This window comes from Neoarius graeffei, chromosome 1 (genome assembly GCF_027579695.1).
Source record: "Neoarius graeffei isolate fNeoGra1 chromosome 1, fNeoGra1.pri, whole genome shotgun sequence".
Taxonomy (NCBI): domain Eukaryota; kingdom Metazoa; phylum Chordata; class Actinopteri; order Siluriformes; family Ariidae; genus Neoarius; species Neoarius graeffei.
This window is the reverse complement of record NC_083569.1, coordinates 55,656,163-55,678,505: the sequence shown is the minus strand read 5'-3', so window position 1 is coordinate 55,678,505 and position 22,343 is coordinate 55,656,163. Positions and strand designations below refer to the sequence as shown.

Here is a 22,343-nt window from a genome sequence, read left to right as displayed (position 1 = left end):
CCGTTTGCAAGTTGTGTCAAATCGAAGTGAAGTATTTTGGAAATACGACGAACTTGAACAAGCACTTGCAACGACATCACCCGGGGATCAAGCCGTCCACAGGACAAACAGGACAGCAAATGAAGCTGAAAGAAAGTTTAACACTGCCAGCCAATTCAGCACGATCTCATAGCATAAAAGGTGAAAAAGTGTTATACTTTGTTTACAGGCTCTTATGTTCTTATTTATGTTATGTTCTTTTGTATTTACAGGTTATTTATGTTCTTATTTACAGTTTATGTTTCATGTTACATTGATTGAGAGGTCTTTTTTATATCGATTAATAAAAATAATGCATTTGGTTGCAACAGCTTTTGGGTGAATTCTTATTGTCAAATAATGCATTGGTTGGTGTCCCAGCTGGAGGTGGATTGACCCTTACCATTTTAACCAGTCTTACAGCCATCAGTAAATACAAAGACTTATGATTTGCTGTTAAAATTTTTGCGTTCCTCGTCCATTCTGATTATGTAGGTTGGCAACAATATTGTTTGAAGTCACAATGCATTCGTTCATCCCCTGAATGTTTAAAAGTTAAAAGTAGTTAACAAAAATAGAAAATAGATAGTTCTTTATTTCTGGCTTCCCTGAAAAAAAAAAACCTGGCTGCACGCCACTGCGACATAGTCATGAAATTAAAGATTTTTTTTTTTTAAAGAACACTAACCTGAATCGGATCGGATAGAATTTTAAAGAATCGAAAAGAATCGATTCTTAATCCAAAAAAAATCGAAAAGAATTGATTCTTAATCTTCGGAATCGGATCGATTCTTGAAATTTGAATCGATTCCCAGCTCTATTCTTAACCCAATTCCAGTCATTTCAGAAATCTCCCTAGTTGTTTGCTTTGCTTGATGCAGGCCAATAATTTGACCTTCTGAAACACAGCAACATCTTTTCCATGACCACAGGACACGTCTTCCGATATGGCTGTTTAAGAAATGAGAAGCTACTCACTGCATCAGTTAGGGTTAAAATAATTGTTGCCAGCTGAAACACATTAAATCACTACAGTAAATATCCAATCAAAGGCTCTAAAGTATTTGCTTATTTAAATCCAAATGGTGACTTTTTTTGGCCTAGGCAGTGTATTTTGTGACTTCTAGTGATCTACTAATGTCCCCTTATAGTAGTGCTTCAAATGTGAATAATTTATGATAAATGTGCAATTTATAATAATAAAATTTACACAGGAAACTTGTAACAGCCATGTTTTAAACTGCTATTTCAGGTGAGATTTACAACCCCGATTCCAAAAAAGTTGGGACAAAGTACAAATTGTAAATAAAAACGGAATGCAATAATTTACAAATCTCAAAAACTGATATTGTATTCACAATAGAACATAGACAACATATCAAATGTCGAAAGTGAGACATTTTGAAATTTCATGCCAAATATTGGCTCATTTGAAATTTCATGACAGCAACACATCTCAAAAAAGTTGGGACAGGGGCAATAAGAGGCTGGAAAAGTTAAAGGTACAAAAAAGGAACAGCTGGAGGACCAAATTGCAACTCATTAGGTCAATTGGCAATAGGTCATTAACATGACTGGGTATAAAAAGAGCATTTTGGAGTGGCAGCGGCTCTCAGAAGTAAAGATGGGAAGAGGATCACCAATCCCCCTAATTCTGCACCGACAAATAGTGGAGCAATATCAGAAAGGAGTTCGACAGTGTAAAATTGCAAAGAGTTTGAACATATCATCATCTACAGTGCATAATATCATCAAAAGATTCAGAGAATCTGGAAGAATCTCTGTGCGTAAGGGTCAAGGCCGGAAAACCATACTGGGTGCCCATGATCTTCGGGCCCTTAGACGGCACTGCATCACATACAGGCATGCTTCTGTATTGGAAATCACAAAATGGGCTCAGAAATATTTCCAGAGAACATTATCTGTGAACACAATTCACCGTGCCATCCGCCGTTGCCAGCTAAAACTCTATAGTTCAAAGAAGAAGCCGTATCTAAACATGATCCAGAAGCGCAGACGTCTTCTCTGGGCCAAGGCTCATTTAAAATGGACTGTGGCAAAGTGGAAAACTGTTCTGTGGTCAGACGAATCAAAATTTGAAGTTCTTTATGGAAATCAGGGACGCCGTGTCATTCGGACTAAAGAGGAGAAGGACGACCCAAGTTGTTATCAGCGCTCAGTTCAGAAGCCTGCATCTCTGATGGTATGGGGTTGCATTAGTGCGTGTGGCATGGGCAGCTTACACATCTGGAAAGACACCATCAATGCTGAAAGGTATATCCAGGTTCTAGAGCAACATATGCTCCCATCCAGACGACGTCGCTTTCAGGGAAGACCTTGAATTTTCCAACATGACAATGCCAAACCACATACTGCATTAATTACAGCATCATGGCTGCGTAGAAGAAGGGTCCGGGTACTGAACTAGCCAGCCTGCAGTCCAGATCTTTCACCCATAGAAAACATTTGGCGCATCATAAAACGGAAGATACGACAAAAAAGACCTAAGACAGTTGAGCAACTAGAATCCTACATTAGACAAGAATGGGTTAACATTCCTATCCCTAAACTTGAGCAACTTGTCTCCTCAGTCCCCAGACGTTTACAGACTGTTGTAAAGAGAAAAGGGGATGTCTCACAGTGGTAAACATGGCCTTGTCCCAACTTTTTTGAGATATTTGTTGTCATGAAATTTAAAATCACCTAATTTTTCTCTTTAAATGATACATTTTCTCAGTTTAAACATTTGCTCTGTCATCTATGTTCTATTCTGAATAAAATATGGAATTTTGAAACTTCTACATCATTGCATCCCGTTTTTAATTTACAATTTGTACTTTGTCCCAACTTTTTTGGAATCGGGGTTGTAGTTGAACACGGAGTGTGCCACATGATCAGTGTGGTCAAAGGTAACCCTTCAAAACATGTTTCACTTGGCAAACACTCACTGTATAAAGTTCACAATGCAAGTGCTTTGTTAACTTGAGCTTGACACTACAGATAAAGCAAGGATTCAAACCTCCCATTAAACATACAATATTGATATTTAAATGGTACTGGTAATGAAGGGCTGCATTTTGTGTAAACAACTTATGACAAATTAATGTTTTCCTATATATTTTTAAACAGCATACAAGCCTGTAAAAATCTCATTACAATCTCTGCTCACTCATTTAGACCTTGAATAGAAGAATCTCTCATAACTGCATTTGATAAATTAACTTTATATTATTCTGACACTAGAAAGCTACCCCATAGGCAGCTAATCCCTTAAGTGATGTGGAAATTGATGCAGCGAATACAAACAAACACACATCACACAGCCAACATTACTCAATAACAAGTACAGCATGTTTGTGTTGCAGTCAGTGCCACAGTCATCTATGGGTAGTATCTCACTGGGCTGCGACAGCCTGCGACTAGTTGGAGACACAACAATTGCAATAAAATATGCAAATTAGTGACAATTTTCACTTGGAATCACGCCGAATTGATATTCGCATATTTTATTGCAATTGTGTCTCCAACTAGTCGCAGGCTGTTGCAGCCCAGTGAGATACACTCACACTTCCCGTCTCACGGAAACTGACTTGAGAAGGGTTCGTGACGGCTTTGCGACACCAGCGACGCATTTGCGGCTATTTTGAGAGAAAATTTTGTCGTACAAATTTCAGCGACGAAGGAGCGACACTTTGTGACTCATGCAAGGAAATTGAGAAGCCCCGCGAATGTTTCAAGACACTTTTGAAACTCTCTAGCGAATGACGCTCGCAATTTGTTGCAAGCTGTCGCAGCCCAGTGAGAGACTGGCTTAAGCTTTTCAAAGGTCTTCCTGGAGGGTGCTTAAAGGAAACTCAGTGTGGCAGCGGGGCTGTGGTCAAGTGGCGGTTTGTCAATGGAGGACGAGGTCAGGAAAGGCGAGTGGCAAATTGATCACACCCGTGGGTAATTTATGTTGTCCGTATTTGCAGTAATGGCTAAGAACTGAGTGGAGAGGTGGCGTTCCCCCCCCCGAACAGAGCATTTGTGTGCGCTTGTGGAGTAACACACAGTAGTAATAGCTGAAAAGCTGGTAAAAAGAATAAAACAAGCTAATTTACCACCACTACCTGCCTACCTCTGCTTCAATGTTCCACCCACTCCCAGGGATATTTACACTCATTAAATACATCTCGTCTTCTCTAGCTGCTTTATCCTGTTCTACAGGGTCGCAGGCAAGCTGGAGCCTATCCCAGCTGACTACGGGCGAAAGGCGGGGTACACCCTGGACAAGTCGCCAGGTCATCACAGGGCTGACACAGACAACCATTCACACTCACATTCACACCTACGGTCAATTTAGAGTCACCAGTTAACCTAACCTGCATGTCTTTGGACTGTGGGGGAAACCAGAGCACCCGGAGGAAACCCACGCGGACACGGGGAGAACATGCAAACCCCGCACAGAAAGGCCCTCGCCGGCCACAGGGCTTGAACCTGGACCTTCTTGCTGTGAGGCGACAGCACTAACCACTACACCACCGTGCCGCCCTCATTAAATACATGTGAAATAAATTACTTTTATGTAACTTCAATCCAACACATGGGAAATAACTTACTTCCTGTTGAAGTCCACCTGAATGGAATGGTCAATGACTAGGTCAGCAGGACACACAGGGTTGATCATCTCAGGATCTCCACCCAGCTTCTTTACTGCGTCACGCATTGCAGCAAAATCCACCACTGCAGGAACCCCACTGTCAACAATAAAGATATCCACTCATTGCAGAGCAACACTCAGAGGCACCAAATAACTACCTTTTCATGTTTATGGTCTTATGCATGTTGTCTTGCAGTCTCCTTTACCTCATACCCAATTTATACTGCCAGTATAGTTTGTTATGCACAATCCTTGGAGCTGCAACATCTCATTTCACTGCACAAGTTGGCAGCGTGTCCGCCTCTCAATCGGGGCATCGCGAGTTCTACTTACGGTCGGGTCATACCAAAGACCATCATAAAAATGGTACCTACTGCCATCTGGCAAGGCACATTGCAATACAGATGCGAGTGGGGAGTCAAACTCTCGTGGTGATCAGAGGATGAACCCCCCCACTGTAACTCTAGCTGTATAGGCAAGAGGCCAAGGGCTGTGGAAACTGAGATCGGCACCGCCCAATAGCATGGCGCAGGAAGGACTTTAGACTTATTATACCAGCAATGAAAATGCATTTGACAAAGCTTTGAATTTTGAATCTCGTACATTAACCCTTTGATGCAAAACATATGCACACCCCTTCTAATGCACAACATGGGTCAAAAATGACCCGCATTCATTTTCCAGGTTATTTCATGCTGACTGAGCTTTTCTTTGCTCTATCTTTTGAAATCATTTTATTTTATGATTGAATATTCCAAGTATTCTTTAAATATCTTGTTTTTAATTACCACAAATCATTAATTTTTTTTCTTTCCTACTTTATGAACAAAAATACTTTTTATATTACTACACATGGGTCATCCAAGTGTGATTTAAAATTAAATGTCTTAATACTATAATAATAATTTCTTCCAAGTAATTACTTTAGCAGTGAATGGGGCCAGTTATTTATTTATTAACTATGTAGTTAGCTAAGCCAACTACATTAAAATTAGCTAACTAAAGTAGAATATGTCAACAGCTCGGTAGCTAATAGTAATTACTTGTAACTTTCTGACAAGTAATCTACTCACTCTCAAGGGAACCTAAACATCATCAATTTTTTTCTAAGGTAATGTTAGAACAATTGAAAAACATTACTTGCATGTATGAGATGGGCAAAGGGCGCTGTGCTGAGCTGTGAAATGTCTGACACAAGCACAATTCACAGTTCCCACCAAACGCTGGAGTAAATGCATGCGGGTCGGTTCTGACCCATGTGTGTAAACTTGATGTAGAATTACAAAAGCTGTGCTTGTTCATAACTTAAGAAAGGAAAAATAAAAATGATGATTTGTGCGAAACAAAAACAAGATATTTACTGCATATTTGGAAAAGTAAATGACAAAATGAATTGATTTCAAAAGTATATCATAGAAACACTCAGCCATACATGAAACAACCTGGAAAATGAATGCAGGTTGTTTTTGACCCATGTTGTGCATTAGAAGGGTAGTGATACAAAAAGGGTTTTTATTCAAAAAGTACGAAAGGAAAAAATAAAATAAGGATGTATGGTGATCAAAAACAAGTTAATTGAGGAATACCTTGAATACTGAATGATGGAATTAATTTATTGCTAAGATATAGAAGATAAAAACTCAGCCGGGTCACTTTTGACCCATGTTTTGCATCAAAGGGTTAAATAGTACCAGCATGACCTGTAAGGAATAAAACACAATAGGGAGTGCTGTTGGAAGAAAATCAGCAGAGTGTTGCGATACCACTACAAAGCGGTTTCTTTTCCTATAACAGCACATCCCAAAGTCACGTTACCAAGGAATCCCAGAGCCCTCTGTGCTAAAGACACCTATTAAAGGAACAGCCTTACCGTTACTGTTACAAAGCACTGGAGACTACTTCCAAAAATGCCACAATGTTTTCTGACAGAAATCTTCACCATATCATATGGCGCGCCTGCCATGCAAGTCCCCAGTTACTATCAAATATTAGTATAAATACACAGGTGATTATAGAAAATCGGGTGTGCCGACTGGTCTAGAAATTCAAACTATTTCTCAAATCACCTCAAGCAAATCGGTGGCCAATCACCATCATCGTAAGTGAGGAAGAATTACAAATTATCAAAGAAAATGCTGTTCTTAAAAGCACTAATGATGCTACGAAGTTTGGTTTAAAACTATTCAAAGATATGGCAGGATTGGGATTTATTGTATCTATTTCAAAAAGTATTTTATACGAGTCGGCATAGATAAATGACAACTCTGTGCCGTGTCTTTAATTACAATTGCACACTAGTTTTCAAGTTTGAAATAATTTTTTTTAAATAAATCACCTGTGTATTTATACTAAAACAATTATCCACCTCAGGCTCAGTGAATATCAGTAAAAAATAACTTTGAATTTGTCTCTGTTATTATTCACCGATATTCACTTCGCCTCGAGCAAATAACATACTAGAAAAATAGTGCATTAATATAAACCTACACTTGGCCTTGCAGCCCCATTACTGTCTGAGCCATGCTATTATTTAACAATTATTCGCTGAAGGTGAAGTGAATATCCGTGAATAATAACCAATACAAAGTCAAGGTTATTTTTCACAAATATTCACTGAGCCTGAGGCAGACAATTGTTTTACTATAAATACACAGGTGATTAATTTTTTTTTTGAAAAATTGTATTAAAAGATATTCAAGCTTCAAACGCAGGGCTCGACATTAACGGTTGTCCGGGACAAGTGATCCTTTATGTCGGACAAGTTCATCGTCTCAGTTACTTATCCGATCGGACAAGTGCCAAAATACGCCGATATTCGGGTTACATATCAAATTTATCAGTTTATTCACATGATTTCCGAAGCATCTCACTCGACATATTGTTTTGATGAATCGCCGGATGTTTCTCTTCGGAAAGAGCGATGTGCGCATGCGCAATATTCCACTCGCAAAACCGTCCAGTTTCATGTATTTGAGCTGAAAAGTAAACGGTCGTTGACCAGACCCTCCAGGATTTCGCAGTGTTGCGATTTGCAACATCAATGCAAATTCAACCAATCCCTGTGAATTCAGGGCGGTGTTGCAATTATATCCAATCACCGCAACTTTCCCGCAAATTTGACCAATCGTTGGCGTCATCTTGAGGTGACGTCGACAAACTACCTTCCGCCTTACTTCCGTGTATACGTTCAAGAGAAGCAGCACGTGCGAGTCAGTGTTTATAGGCTTAAATTCTGTTACTGAAAGTGTGTTATGTTTACAGTGAAGCACTGTGTGCACTTTACATTATTTTTTACTTAATACAAGAAATTATTGGATGCCAACATTTTTGCCAAAATGGTATTTTATTTTCCATTGTTTAGGCAGCTTCAGCATCATACTGTGAGATTCTGTTCAAATTGTTTTTTTCCATCTATGAAGCCTGAGCCATTTATTTTATTAGTTTATAATTATTGTTTAATTTAGTCTTCAGGAGAGACTGCCTGCACACAGTACTAGTATTAATAGGTTTTTTTCTTACATGAAAGCTGAGGCATTTATATTATATTTTAAGGTAACTTCATGTTGTGCTGTGAGGTTCTCTGCGCTTTAACTTTTGAACCAACAGGTGCATTTGGATAAGTAAAGCCTATTTTTCTGCATTTTTGTAGTCCTGGTAATCTTTTATATTGGTAAAGTTGTTTATAGGACCATTTCTCAGTGTCTGTTTTTTTAATCAATAGTTTTTCAGTAATAACTTAATATTTAACATACGTATCACTCAATTTTAATCACAAAAAGAGAAAATCGCAACAATTTCTCACAACTTTCACTTCCTCCCGCAATGTAATCGCAACAAGAACCTAAAAAACACCGCAACTTTCATCACAACCATTAAATACCATACAGGAGCCACAATGAATAATTAGACAACAACAATTAATCAGTGGAGGATATATATTCAAAGTTAATAATTTAAAAATGAAAATATACTGTATAATTTTAATTTTCTAGTTTTCAATTTCTCATAAATTAATGATTGATGGAGTCCAATTTTTTTCTGCAGTGAATAGATTGTGTTCAAGTAATTCTGGTGAAATTAGTTTATTACAAATAGTTTTTGTGGGTTTTTTTTCTCAAATTTTTCTTCGGACAAGTACATTTCCTTTCAACTTGCCCGCCAGGACAAGTGGTTTCAAAAGTTAATGTGGAGCCCTGAAACGCACCATGCAAATGTAACGTGCGCAGACTTACGTTATTTATCTATGCCAACTCATAAAATACTTTGTTTTGAAACATAAAATAAATCCGAATTCTACCTTACCTTCGAATAGTCTTTTTCATTTACTGTGAAAGCGATTGGCCACCATTTTGCCGAGTCGCTCGAGGTGATTATCGAGAAATGGTCCAAATCTCTCAGCCAATCAGCACACGCGATTTCCTACAATCACCTGCGTATTTGCATATACTAAAGAAAATTAATCTGTTTAAAGCGAGTAAACACACCACAGGACAGTGCTCCTTGTCTGTAATTAATTTGCAATTAAATCTTGGATTAGGTATACCATTGATATAAATATTATAAGGAGGGTCAAATAATACGAATAGCAACACTTTTACAAAACAGGAAACTTTACAAAAGCCAAGATGACAAGCAGTCAAATCTAAGGCTGTTTAAAGGCCAAGGTGTAATTAAAATTAACCCTACGTGAAATCCTGCAGGATGACGCGAGCAGGCCTGAAGGGCACCTCCACCGTCTGAGTCTGGGTCTGCTTCCAGTCAAGTATACGCTCCACGTCATCTTTCTTTACCAGGAACTCATCACAGTTCCTTACCGCCGACTCCAACAGCACACGGATGGAGAAAGGTAGGTGTTCTGGATTTAAAAAAAGAAAATAAATGAAAATGTTGTTAATAGCTCTGTCCAGCTCCAATCAGAGTGTTTTCAGGTCTCCTCAGTTTACAAATTCTGGCAGAATATGCAACAAGCTTCATTGGCAGACACTGGCATTAACATATGAATGATTTGCTCTTCTCCAGCTACTTTTGGTTAAATTCTCTCACATCATCTCGGTGTATGCTAGTTGCATCAAATGCACATAACATTTATGAATTAGACTATCACTAAAATAAATGAGTATATGGCATCAACACTAAAGTCACTATTAGATCACGATTTGGGGGGGGGGGGATTTATGGCCCTTTTCCACTACCCTTTTTCAGCTCACTTCAGCTCGCTTCAGCCCGACACGGCTCGCGTTTCGACTACCAAAAACCAGCACGACTCAGCTCGCTTCAGCCCTGCTTAGCCCCTAAAACTCGCACCATTTTGGAGTGGGGCTGAAGCGAGCCAAACCGTGCCGAGTGAGGTTGGGGGCGTGAGCAGACACTCCCCTGTGCACTGATTGGTGAGGAGGCGTGTCCTCACATGCCCACACACGCCCCGCGAGCGCGCTGGGATCTGTAAACACCGCAAACCCGGAAGGAGAATAATTACGAATTACGAGAATTTCTGAAGCCTTATGCGCCTCGCCTCATCTATACGCTCTTGCCAGTATCTGTCCGCGTTGTCGGTGACAACAAGCCACAGCACCAAGACCAGCAACACTAACGACTCCATGTCCTCCATGTTTATTGTTTACTCTCCGGGTCGTGAGACTACCGCTTAAAAGATCACTGAATCAGTGACATACAGAGCATCGTGGACGAGTTCGCGGAGCGCAAGGCTCGTCGTATGCCCTTCAAATAATGCGCGCAGTAGGCTATTGATGTTTTATTATGAGCCGTGTACAGTATGTCGCCGAATGTTTTTTTGTTTCTGAGTTACATGTTCGTTTGAAGGACTTAATGTACAAAATAACATAGTTGCACCCTGTAGTGTTGAAATTGGTAAACACAGTGCATTCAGTGAGGTTTGCACCGCCCTCCTTTTATTTCTGACTCTTCCTGTCACCGTTGCAACCTCTGAGCGCTCATTCGTATGCCCTTCAAATAATGTGCGCAGTATAGGCTATTGATGTTTTATTATGAGCCATGTACAGTATCCTAATGTTTTTTGTTTCTGAGTTACATGTTCGTTTGAAGGACTTGATGTACTAAACAACATAGTTGCACCCGGTAGTGTTGAAATTGGTAAACACCGCAGTTGCGGACATTTTGTAGCCTAAAATGATGTTATGATAAGCTTTAATAAAGGGCCCGGTCATTTGCCCCGCCCCCGGCCCGGCTCTGACTTGTTCCGCCACTGTCACTGATGTCACTGTTTGCGCTGCTTAACGACATCACCTGACGTCCACCCACTTTCGCTAACTCCACCCAATGTGTCCACCCACTTCCAGCCAGCACGGTTCAGCGCGGTTGTAGTCGAAATGCAACCCCAACAGCCCCGCTCAGCCCGACTCAGCACGGCACGGCTCAGCCGCGTTTGTAGTGGAAAAGCGGCATTAGTGACACTGCAGCAATTTTCTTACCATAGCGGGGGTCTCCAAGCTTTCTGAGATTGAAAAACTTGTATTCAGGCTTCTGGGAGTTCAGAGGCTCAATGATGTGTGCATAAGGGTTAGTCATAGCTGAAGACTCTCTCCTTACACACAAGCTTCCTTTGAGTTATCTGAAAAAGTAACAAGACATGCCATGGAACACATGCATCAAGAGCACGTCATTTAACCACAATAAACAGTTACACCAAAGATCTTGTTTAAAACATGCTGTGATTAGCTAAACACACCCAATTAAAACTTCCAAACCTGCCACTTCGACTTGAGCATTTTAGCTTTTGATGCCCCTTTTATCAGTAAAAACCTGAAGCACAGCCCAGTTTTGAGAGGTTTGGACACGACTTGCAGGATTACACCATCCGAGACAGGACAAGCCACAGAGGAAGGGCAACGTGAAACTTATCTGCTCAGACTTCATACAGAGACCGAGATGCTGGTTGAATAATCTAGTGCTTGCGTCAAAACCTTCATATCAGACAGATCCAAAGCCGATAAGTTAAATCTCCAAAATATGTTCCCATAAACCATGAAGCACAAAAAAAAAAAAGGGACTAAATGTTTGAGGTTGTATGAATTTCAGCAGGTATGCAATCATTAGAAGTTTAGCAAAAACAAATACAGACAGGCAGTTGTGTATATTGTGAAACCTCGCATAAAAGATTATGAAACTGGAGGGAGGGACTGAACAAGTGTTCAGGTGATGGGTCACACGATGATGTCAGAGATTTTGGAACACAGCCATTCGAGAGAATATCTAGTTTACCCATATTTCATTTTAACTTAAAACTTCAAGGACTAGAGCTGGTGAAACTAATGCTCATTGGACAGAACGGTTAAAGAGAAAATCACTGACCCAGAGGAAATGGCAAACATGACTAGTATAGTGTGCAAAGTAGTAATTTTACTGCAGTAATGCACCTATGCTTTGAGACAATGGTTCAGGAAACCCCCCCCCCAAAAAAAAGCAGTGCAGTTCACTCGATCCCACAAGTGAACTGACCAGTAAATTCCAAAATCAGCAAGCTCACTCCTCATTTCAAAGAGACAAAAAGACATGGCAATGACAAAGTAGGCTAATCGTGACATGTTGAGTCTTTGGGGGTTTTTTTTGTTTGTTCGTTCGTTTTAAATTGCAGACAAAACCAGCCTTTCACCACCATAGACACAGAGCAACACACAGTTAAGTTACAACCTTAATTCCAACAAGAGTGCTCTGAGAGCACAATATCCCCCACTGGCAACTATACCATAACTCTGGTAAAATGTGACTGAATTGAACGAAATTACAATGAGTATTACTGACAAAGAATCCTGTCAAGTTTCATGAAATTCCTCCAAAAATTGAGAGAGGAGTTGATTTCAGAATGTGAGCACCCTTCCTGGGACGGACGGACATCGCCATGACATAATCCCCCTTCGGGCCTTTCGACCAGCAGGGGATAAAAATTGAGAGAAGTTGATTTCAGAAAGCAAGCTTGATGAAATTGCCAAAAGTGCAAGTTTGTTAATAAGGCCATTATTAAAAAATGTTCTGTTTCCGGTCCACCGGCCGGGTGAGTGCTGTTTGTGTGGTTAAAATTTTTTTTTTAACGCCGGTCTTTCGACATTTTTTTCGGGTTCGTAAATCTAAACTCGAACTTGACATTTACGCATTCCCAGAGCTTTCCACTAAGGCTCATACTAGCCAGCCATGACAAATAAGTAGCCAGCCGGGGGGAGTAAACACAAAATAAACTCCTGTGCACACAGTTCCCAGGATTAAATGTATTTTCCACAGAACATTTATTTATTCACTTTACTCAAATACAAAGTAAAATGGCAGTAAATCATCTTTCTTTTCTTGCGTATTGCATCATGAGGCGTTCCTGGCTTGTAAATCTCTTATTTTCGGTGCGTGACACATTCACGCAGCTGAGCATGCTATGAATTAACAACGACAACGGTCTGCAGTGGTGGCTACACAATTAAACACTCAGCTAACATTTCTCCATTTGTGTATGAAAATACACTCCAACGGCTCAGTTTGGTTTCATTTACAACCAATGGTGTCTTTTGATGCCAGCACGTAATTGAACGAGAGAAGACCGGTTTACTGGAGACAAAATAAGCGTCATCTCTGCTTCTGTTCCCTCCAATGTCGCCTCCGACACACTAGGCTACTGCCTCCACCGAGTGCGTGCACACACACACCGCATGTCGGGGCCGCGGATGAGTTACTCTCCCTTGATCAACGAAGTCGGCAGGGAATTTGTGGTTATTATCGGTACAAACAGCGCGAATCACAACTTAAATAAGTGCGGTTCAGTTTGACATTATTGTCAGTCCGTTAGATAAACATTTAATTTTATTAAAATCGAAAATTAATATTTAGAGCCTGTGGGCTACAAAAATAAGTCATTAAAGTAGCCAGCTGGACTTAATTGTGTAGTCGGCTGTACGGCCGGCAGCCAGCGCTTGTGGAAAGCCCTGCATTCCGCGCAGAATATAGAATTGAATCAGCTCTGCGCATGCGCCGTGCGGCACAAAAAAATGGCAGCCACCATGAAGGAAGGAGATCCGGAGTTTTCAAACATTTGCTTAAGTGTGAAATCGCAAAATGGTATTCTAGCGAACAACAAAATAGTAAAGATTCAGAAAAACAAATCATTCAGTGATCATTTTAATAGTGTAATTTCATCCGAACTAGGCCTAATGGTCGATTTAGAACTACAAAAAGTCCGTGTGTCGGACATTTTAAGTATCTTTGTACAAGTTTTGCAAATGTTGCAGTCAGCATTTAAAATGCTAACTTAAAGTTTTTGTACAAGTTTCAGTTGATTAAACTGTCATATTTTATTAAATGTGTCTGCTTTTGTAATAAAGTACTGAAAGAAAAAGCAAAACACAGCATTGCGATTTCTTATCCATCCATATATTTAAAAAAAAAAATCCCTCCCTCCCAACTGAAAATTTTTTTGCTCACCCGGTGGACAGGAAACAGATTTTTTTTTTAAGGATGGCCTAATCAAGGGCATAATGCTGGTTATTTAAAAAAAAAAAATTTGCCCAAACTAAACGAAATTTCAATATGCATATAACGGTCATATAACAAAGCCTTTTGCCAAGTTTGGTTTAAGTCCTCCACAAATTGTGAGAGGAGTTGATTTCAGAAGAACGTACATCCTCATGAAATTGTCTGAGTACAAGTTATTTAATCAAGGCTCAAAACTCTGGTAAAATTTTCACAAACAAAGTTAGTAATACACATATTGTGATTTATCCTCTCACATGGCCTTTTGCCAAGCTTCGAGAAATTCATCCAAAAATTGAGAGAGGAGTTGATGTCAGAAAGCAAACACCTTCATGAAATTGTAAAAGTACAAGGTTGTTAAATCAAGGGTCAAAACTCTGGCAAAACGTGACCGAATTTAATGAAATTACAATATGCGTATTACCAACATATAACAAAGAATCCTGTCAAGTTTTGTGAAATTCCTCCAAAAATTGTTAGAGGATTTGATTTCAGAAGGTGAGCACCCTTCCCGGGACAGACGGACGAACAGAAATCGCCACAACAAAAAGTTGGGACACTGTGCAAAGCATAAATAAAATGTGAAGATTTGCAAATCATGGAAAACTTATATATAAGAACACTTCAGAAAACCATCGTCTGTGCAAACGGTTCATTACTGCATCCACAAATGCAAGTTAAAACCATATATAAACAATATCCAGAAACACTGCCACCTTCTCTGGGCCTGAGCTCTTTTACGAGGGACTGAGGTGAAGTGGAAAATTGTCCTGAGGTCTGACAAATCAAAAAGTAGAAATTCTTATTAGAAATCACGGACACCACGTCTTCCAGGCGAAAAGGGAGAGGGACCATCCGGCTTATCATCAGTGCACAGTTCAAAAGCCAGCATCTGTGATGGTATGAGGGGGCATTAGTGCACATGACATGGGTAGCTTGTACACTACCGTTCAAAAGTTTGGGGTCACTTTGAAATGTGCTTATTTTTGAAAGAAAAGCGCTGTTCTTTTCAATGAAGATCACTTTAAACTAATCAGAAATCCACTCTATACATTGCTAATGTGGTAAATGACTATTCTAGCTGCAAATGTGTGGTTTTTGGTGCAATAGAGGTGTATAGAGGCCCATTTCCAGCAACTCTCACTCCAGTGTTCTAATGGTACAATGTGTTTGCTCATTGCCTCAGAAGGCTAATGGAGGATTAGAAAACCCTTGTACAATCATGTTAGCACAGCTGAAAACAGTTGAGCTCTTTAGAGAAGCTATAAAACTGACCTTCCTTTGAGCAGATTGAGTTTCTGGAGCATCACATTTGTGGGGTCGATTAAATGCTCAAAATGGCCAGAAAAAGGGCTTGACTATATTTTCTATTCATTTTACAACTTATGGTGGTAAATAAAAGTGTGACTTTTCATGGAAAACACAAAATTGTCTGGGTGACCCCAAACTTTTGAACAGTAGTGTACATCTGGGAAGGCATCTGCAATGCTGAATGATAGATACATGTTTCAGAGCAATATGCTGCCATCCAGACAAAATCTTTTGCAGGGAAAGCCTTCCTTCTTTCAGCAAGACAATGCAAAACTGCTTTCTGCACATATTAAAACTACATGGCTCTGTAGTAAAAGAGTCCAGGTGCTAAACTGGCCTGCCTGCAATCCAGACCTGTCTCCCATTTAAAACATTTGGCACATTATGAAGTGCAAAATACGACAAAGGAGACTTCGAACTGTTGAGCAACTAAAATTGTATATCAGGCAAAAACGGGACAACATTTCTCTTTCAAAACTACAGCAATTGGTCTCCTCAATTCCCAAACATTTACAGTATTGTTAAAAGTAGAGGGGATTCAACACAGTGGTAAACATGCCCCCGTCCCAACTTTTTTGAACCATGTTGCTGGCACTAAATTCAAATTGAGCATGTTTTTCATAAAATGATAAAATTTCTCTAAAATGTCCTGGGATGGACTGGTGTCTCATACAGGGTCCATTCCTACCCCATATCCAGTATTCCCAGGATAGGGTACCACAATACACAGTTACACCCAAGATCTTGTTTTAAACATGCTGCGATTAGCGAAAGCACCCAATTAAATATGTCCAAACCTGCCACTCCAACTTGCATTTTAGCTTTTAATGCCCCATTTATCGGTAAACCTTGAGGCACTGCCAAATTTGAGAGGTTTGTACATGACATGCAGGATCACACCATCTGAGACAGGACAAGCCACAGAGGAAGGGCAATGTGAAATTTATCTGCTCAGACTTTATACAGAAGCTGAGATACTTGTCCAATAATCTAGTGCTTGCATCAAAAACTCATTTCCAATAAAGTCCATTCATAACAAAACAGTGTCATGCGTATTTTATATATATGGGGATCTACAGTAACTACTGCACTGTTGGACCAAAAGAATACATACGTTTAAAAAAAAAAAAAAAAAAAAATACACTGGCTTTGACTTTTTTCAGCTGAGATTTCTCAGTTGCATCCTTCATAAATATACTTTACTGATTCTATCCAGGGTTCATTCCTGCCTCACATCCAGTATTTCCGGGACAGGTTGTGGAGCTAAACCAACTCTGACCAGGATAAAGTGATTACTGAAGATGAATGAATCAATCTGTGTGTATGGATAAGATTAAGGTTAAGGAAATCAGATCCCATTCATGCAGACTGAATGAATTATATTAACTCAAAAACACATTTCTAATGCTAATAATCTCCCCAGTAGTAGGAACTATAAATCAACTGTAAAGCCAACATAGTAATGTCATTAGGCATCCATTCACCTAACAAATTAGATATTCTGCACAAGCAGCCTGTATCTAATTAAGAAGCACTGCTTCAACACTGCTCCTTTGGATCACTGCTACACTACAGTCAACAATGCCCATCACACCATCTCCCGTGCTGCACTGGACCACTCTGACTACGTCATGGTCCACCTGATTCCTGCATACAGGCAGAAACTAAAGCTGAGGAAACCTGTAGTGAGGACATTAAAGATGTGGAGCAATGAGGCTGTGGAGAACCTTCAGGCGTGCTTGGACTGTACAAACTGGGATGTGTTCAGGACTGCTACCAATAGTCTGGATGAGCGAGTACACAGAGGCTGTGATGTTCTACATCAGCTTCTGGGAGTACGGCTCCATTCCATCATGAACCAGGGCGAGTTACAATAATGACAAACTCTGGTTCACATAAGTTCAGACAGGTAAGGCTGCAAAAGGAAGAAGTATTCAGAAGTGGGGACAGGAACAAGTTTAAAGAGTCGAGGAACAGGTTAAGCAAAGCAGTGAGAAAAGCTAAATGACCATATTCTGAAAAACTCCAAAACCAGGTCTCAGCCAATGACTACATCTGTCTGGAAAGGGCTCAGACAGATCAACTACAAACCTTCAGCCCCCCACTCTGTTAACAACTTGCACCTGGCCAACCAACTGAATTAGTTCTACTGTCACTTTGAGAAACAATGGGACTGTCCTGATAACATCCCCCACGACTCCACACTCCAGCTCACCACCTCTACTGCTTCCAGGGCCTGTCTCCAACTTCACATCTGAGAGACCCATCCACCCACCACCACAGCCTCAACTCTCTCTACTGACAACTCTCTCCAGAATGAACGCTTTAAGAAGCTGAACTAGGGATGTTAACCGATGACCGTTTGACCGGTGGTTGACCGAATCAACGTCAACCGGTTAATTTTTTTTTGGTTGTCGGTTAAAAAAAAAAAAAAAATCAATCGTTTTGAAGCTGCCGATTTTGGAGCGGAGGACTTGGAATTCCATGTTGTAAACGCTTGGGGCATGCCATGCGGTGTAAGGACGACAGCTGACAAATCAGAAACACCCATTCAGTCATGTCCCGCCCTCCCGCCCCAGTTAAAGACAGCTGACAAATCAGAAACACCCATTCAGTCATGTCCCGCCCTCCCGCCCCAGTTAAAGACAGCTGACAAATCAGAAACACCCATTCAGTCATGTCCCGCCCCAGTTAAAGACAGCTGACAAATCAGAAACACCCATTCAGTCATGTCCCACCCTCCCGCCCCAGTTAAAGACAGCTGACAAATCAGAAACACCCATTCAGTCATGTCCTGCCCAGCTGCCACTCGGCGAAAGAAAAGTGTAGACAGGCTTTTTAGCTTACAAATTACTATTCTGTTTGTTTTTTTTAAATTATTATTAGAAGGCACATGGAGTTTAGTCCTGCCTTGGCCAGTGCATTCTGAAAGTATGTTTCGGTCCGTAGCCAACAATGCATGTTATTGCAGATCATATCTCTCCACACAAACTAAAGGCGCAGATGCCGACTTTTTTTTTTAATCGCGCAGATCCGTTTTTTTGTTTTTTTTGGGGGGGGGGGGGGGGGGCGTTGGAGTGTCTGATTGTAATTTCAAGGTGGATTCTGTATTAAAATTACTAAATAGGCGGGTGCCGTTGCAGTCCATGAGGCGTGGGGGGTGTGGGAGGAGGGCAGTGGATCGGGGGGTTGCGCGCGTTTGCACGGAAGCTGCGCACATTAAATTTTGCGCGGCTTCGGTGCGGCTTTCTGATTTGCTGTTTTCTTCTCGTGCTTGTACTTCCTGTGTTTCGTGGACTGTGGCGGCATGTTGCTTGCAGAATTTGCTTTGAAGAAGTTGTGGTCGGACGCTCCAACCCCCCCCCCCTTGGGAAAGGAAGGTCAGATCTGCGCGATTCAGCCGTGGAGAGGGCGGCATCCGCCAAAAGGCACGCTGTTTGCATCCCTGTAATAATTCCAATTCTAGAATTTTAAACTCATAGGTTAACCGACTTTAACCGGCTAATGAGGCTCGGTGGTCGGCCAAGATTTTTTTTTAGTTTTCGCCATCCCTAAGCTGAACCCCTGCAAAGCAGCAGGTCCCGACTCAGTATCACCATTTACCCTGAAGCATTGTGCTGATCAGCTGTCTCTGGTGTTCACAGACATCTTCAACACCTCAGTGGAGACATGCCATGTGCAAGCCTGCTTCAAGGCCTCCACCATTATCCCCATCCCCCAAAAGCCAAGGATCACAGGATTAAATGACTACAGACCCATCGCCCTGACTTCTATAGTTATGAAATCCTTCAAGCGCCTTGTGCTTTACCACTTTAAAGCCATCACTGACCTGCAGACAATGCTGTCAACATTGCTCTTCATTTCATCCTCCAGCACCTGAACTCCCCAGGAACCTATGCTAGGATCCTGTTTATGGATTTCAGTTCTGCCTTCAACACAATCAGCCCAGCTCTTCTACAGGCCAAGCTCTCCCAGCTAAGCGTGCCTGACTCCACCTGCAGGTGGATCACTGACTTCCCGTCTGACAGGGAGCAGCACATGAAGCTGGGGAAAATCCATCTCTGACTCCCAAACCATCACCACCAGATTCCTCCCCAAGGCTGTGTCCTTTCTCCTCTACTCTTCTCCCTGTACACCAACAGCTTCACCTCCAGTCATCGGTCTGTCAAGCTCTTAAAGTTCGCAGATAACAGCCCCCTCATCTCTGTTGAGGATGAGTCCGCCTACAGGTGGAAGATTGACCATCTGGTGTCCTGTTGCAGGCAGAACAACATAGAGCCTAATGCTCTAAAGACAGTGGAGATGATTGTAGACTTCAGGAGGAGCTCTGCCACACCCTCCCCAATCACCGTTTGACTCCCCAGTGACCTCTGTGGAGGCATTTCCACTTCCTGGGAACTATAATCATTCAGGACTAAGCGGGAGACGAATACCTGCTCTCTCACCAAATGGGCACAGCAGAGGATGTACTTCCTGCAGCAGTTGAAGAAGTTTGATCTGCCAAAGACACAGTGATGGTACACCACCATCATTGTGTCCATCCTCACCTCCTCCATCAGTGTCTGGTACGCTGCTGCCATTGCCAGGGACAAGGGCAGACTGCAGCACATCATTTGCTCTGCTGAGAAGACGATTGGCTGCAACTTTCAATCTCTTCAGGACCTGTACGAGTCCAGGACCCTGAGGAGAGCAGAAAGGATTGTGGCCGACCCCTCTCACCCCGGACACAAACTTTTTGAATCACTCCCCTACGGTAGGAGGTTGCAGTCCATTAGAACCAAAACTTCATGCCAGAAGGCTAGCTTTTTCCCCACTGCAGCTGGCTTCATCAATAAGGTCAGAGATCCTCACTGACTCCAACCTCACACTTCTAATCTGTAACATTAATGCACTTTGTCTCTTAACTGTAATTTTGCACATTCCAAGGTCATGTCATACATCTTCATTCTATGAACTTTTGTCGTACATTCTGGCACACACTGTACAGCTTGGCTATTTATTTAATCTATTGCACATATTTTCTTGGCAGCACGGTGGTGTAGTGGTCAGCACTGTCACCTCACAACAAGAAGGTCCGGGTTCAAGCCCAGTGACTGACGAGGGCCTTTCTGTGTGGAGTTTGCATGTTCTCCTCGTGTCTGCGTGGGTTTCCTCCACAGTCCAAAGACATGCAGGTTAGGTTAATTGGTGGTTCTAAATTGACTGTAGGTGTGAATGAGAGTGTGAATGGTTGGTTGTCTCTGTATCAACCCTGCAACGACCTGGCGACTTGTCCAGGGTGTATCCTGCCTCTTGCCCATAGTCAGCTGGGATAGGCTCCAGCTTGTCCACGACCCTGTACAGGATAAGCAGCTACAGATAACGGATGGATGGATATTCTCTTCCTCTCACACATTCCTATCATGATTCTTCTCCATCTTCAGCACGTGACCCATTTTTTGTAGATTCCAGACATACTGTACAGCTTGGACTTCAGCTCTTGCACATACTGTACTCCTTAAATATGTCCACGTTTCAAATTTGTATATTTCAGATCCTTCTATTTTTTAAATTCTATGTATATAGTTATGGGCGGCATGGTAGTGTAGTGGTTAGCGCTGTCGCCTCACAGCAAGAAGGTCTGGGCTCGATCCCTGTGGCCGGCGAGGGCCTTTCTGTGCAGAGTTTGCATGTTCTCCCCATGTCCGCGTGGGTTTCCTCCGGGTGCTCCGGTTTCCCCCACAGTCCAAAGACATGCAGGTTAGGTTAACTGGTGACTCTAAATTGACCGTAGGTGTGAATGTGAGTGTGAATGGTTGTCTGTGTCTATGTGTCAGCCCTGTGATGACCTGGCGACTTGTCCAGGGTGTACCCCGCCTTTCGCCCGTAGTCAGCTGGGATAGGCTCCAGCTTGCCTGCGACCCTGTAGAACAGGATAAAGCAGCTACAGATAATGAGATGAGATGTAGATAGTTACTTTTGTCTTTGCTAAATTCTTCTATCTATCTTAACTGTTCAAGCACCAATCACCAAAGCAAATCCCTTGTATGTGAGAACTGACTTAGCAATAAACTTGAATCTGATTCTTTGTTATACACTACCGTTCAAAAGTTTGGGGTCACCCAGATAATTTTGTGTTTTCCATGAAAAGTCACACTTTTATTTCCCACCATAAGTTGTAAAATGAATAGAAAATATAGTCAAGACATTGTTCTGGCCATTTTGAGCATTTAATCGACCCCACAAATGTGATGCTCCAGAAACTCAATCTGCTCAAAGGAAGGTCAGTTTTATAGCTTCTCTAAAGAGCTCAACTGTTTTCAGCTGTGCTAACATGATTGTACAAGGGTTTTCTAATCATCCATTAGCCTTCTGAGGCAATGAGCAAACACATTGTACCATTAGAACACTGGAGTGAGAGTTGCTGGAAATGGGCCTCTATACACCTATGGAGATATTGCACCAAAAACCACACATTTGCAGCTAGAATAGTCATTTACCACATTAGCAATGTATAGAGTGGATTTCTGATTAGTTTAAAGTGATCTTCATTGAAAAGAACAGTGCTTTTCTTTCAAAAATAAGCGCATTTCAAAGTGACCCCAAACTTTTGAACGGTAGTGTATACGATAGCAGCTTAAATACACTAGCTAGTGAGCAACCTGGGCTTCCAGAGACTGCTACAGCAGCTACATAACGGACTAATCAGGAACAGAATTTGTAAAATTGTGTGTAAAATGCAATTGCACTGTTAAAAGTCACATTATTATTATTTAAAACCTAACATGTTTCTCTCAACTCCAAACAAGTTAGGTTATTTTATTTCATATGACTTACCGAATTTAAGCACTAACAAATCCTTGGGAACTCACTGAACCCTACTGTCCTACCGTAATACACGTAGTACCAC

The 22,343-nt window shown here is 41.4% G+C and overlaps 1 protein-coding gene across 3 annotated transcripts in view; it reads right to left on the bottom strand.

Moving 5' to 3' along the window:
- Positions 1-22,343, bottom strand: part of aco1 (aconitase 1, soluble) — a 48,091-nt gene extending 25,748 nt beyond the window's left edge. The window contains exons 1-4 of one of the 3 annotated variants that reach the window (XM_060934984.1): positions 22,271-22,343; positions 11,107-11,246; positions 9,344-9,512; positions 4,617-4,754 (exon numbers count right to left, since the gene is read on the bottom strand). In XM_060934984.1, the coding sequence (XP_060790967.1) occupies positions 4,617-4,754; positions 9,344-9,512; positions 11,107-11,203 (404 nt within the window). In that variant the 5' untranslated portion in view covers positions 11,204-11,246; positions 22,271-22,343. Of the gene's footprint in view, positions 1-4,616; positions 4,755-9,343; positions 9,513-11,106; positions 11,247-11,363; positions 11,612-22,270 lie in introns of those variants that run through there. The other 2 variants (XM_060934991.1, XM_060934978.1) reach the window with 2 other exon arrangements.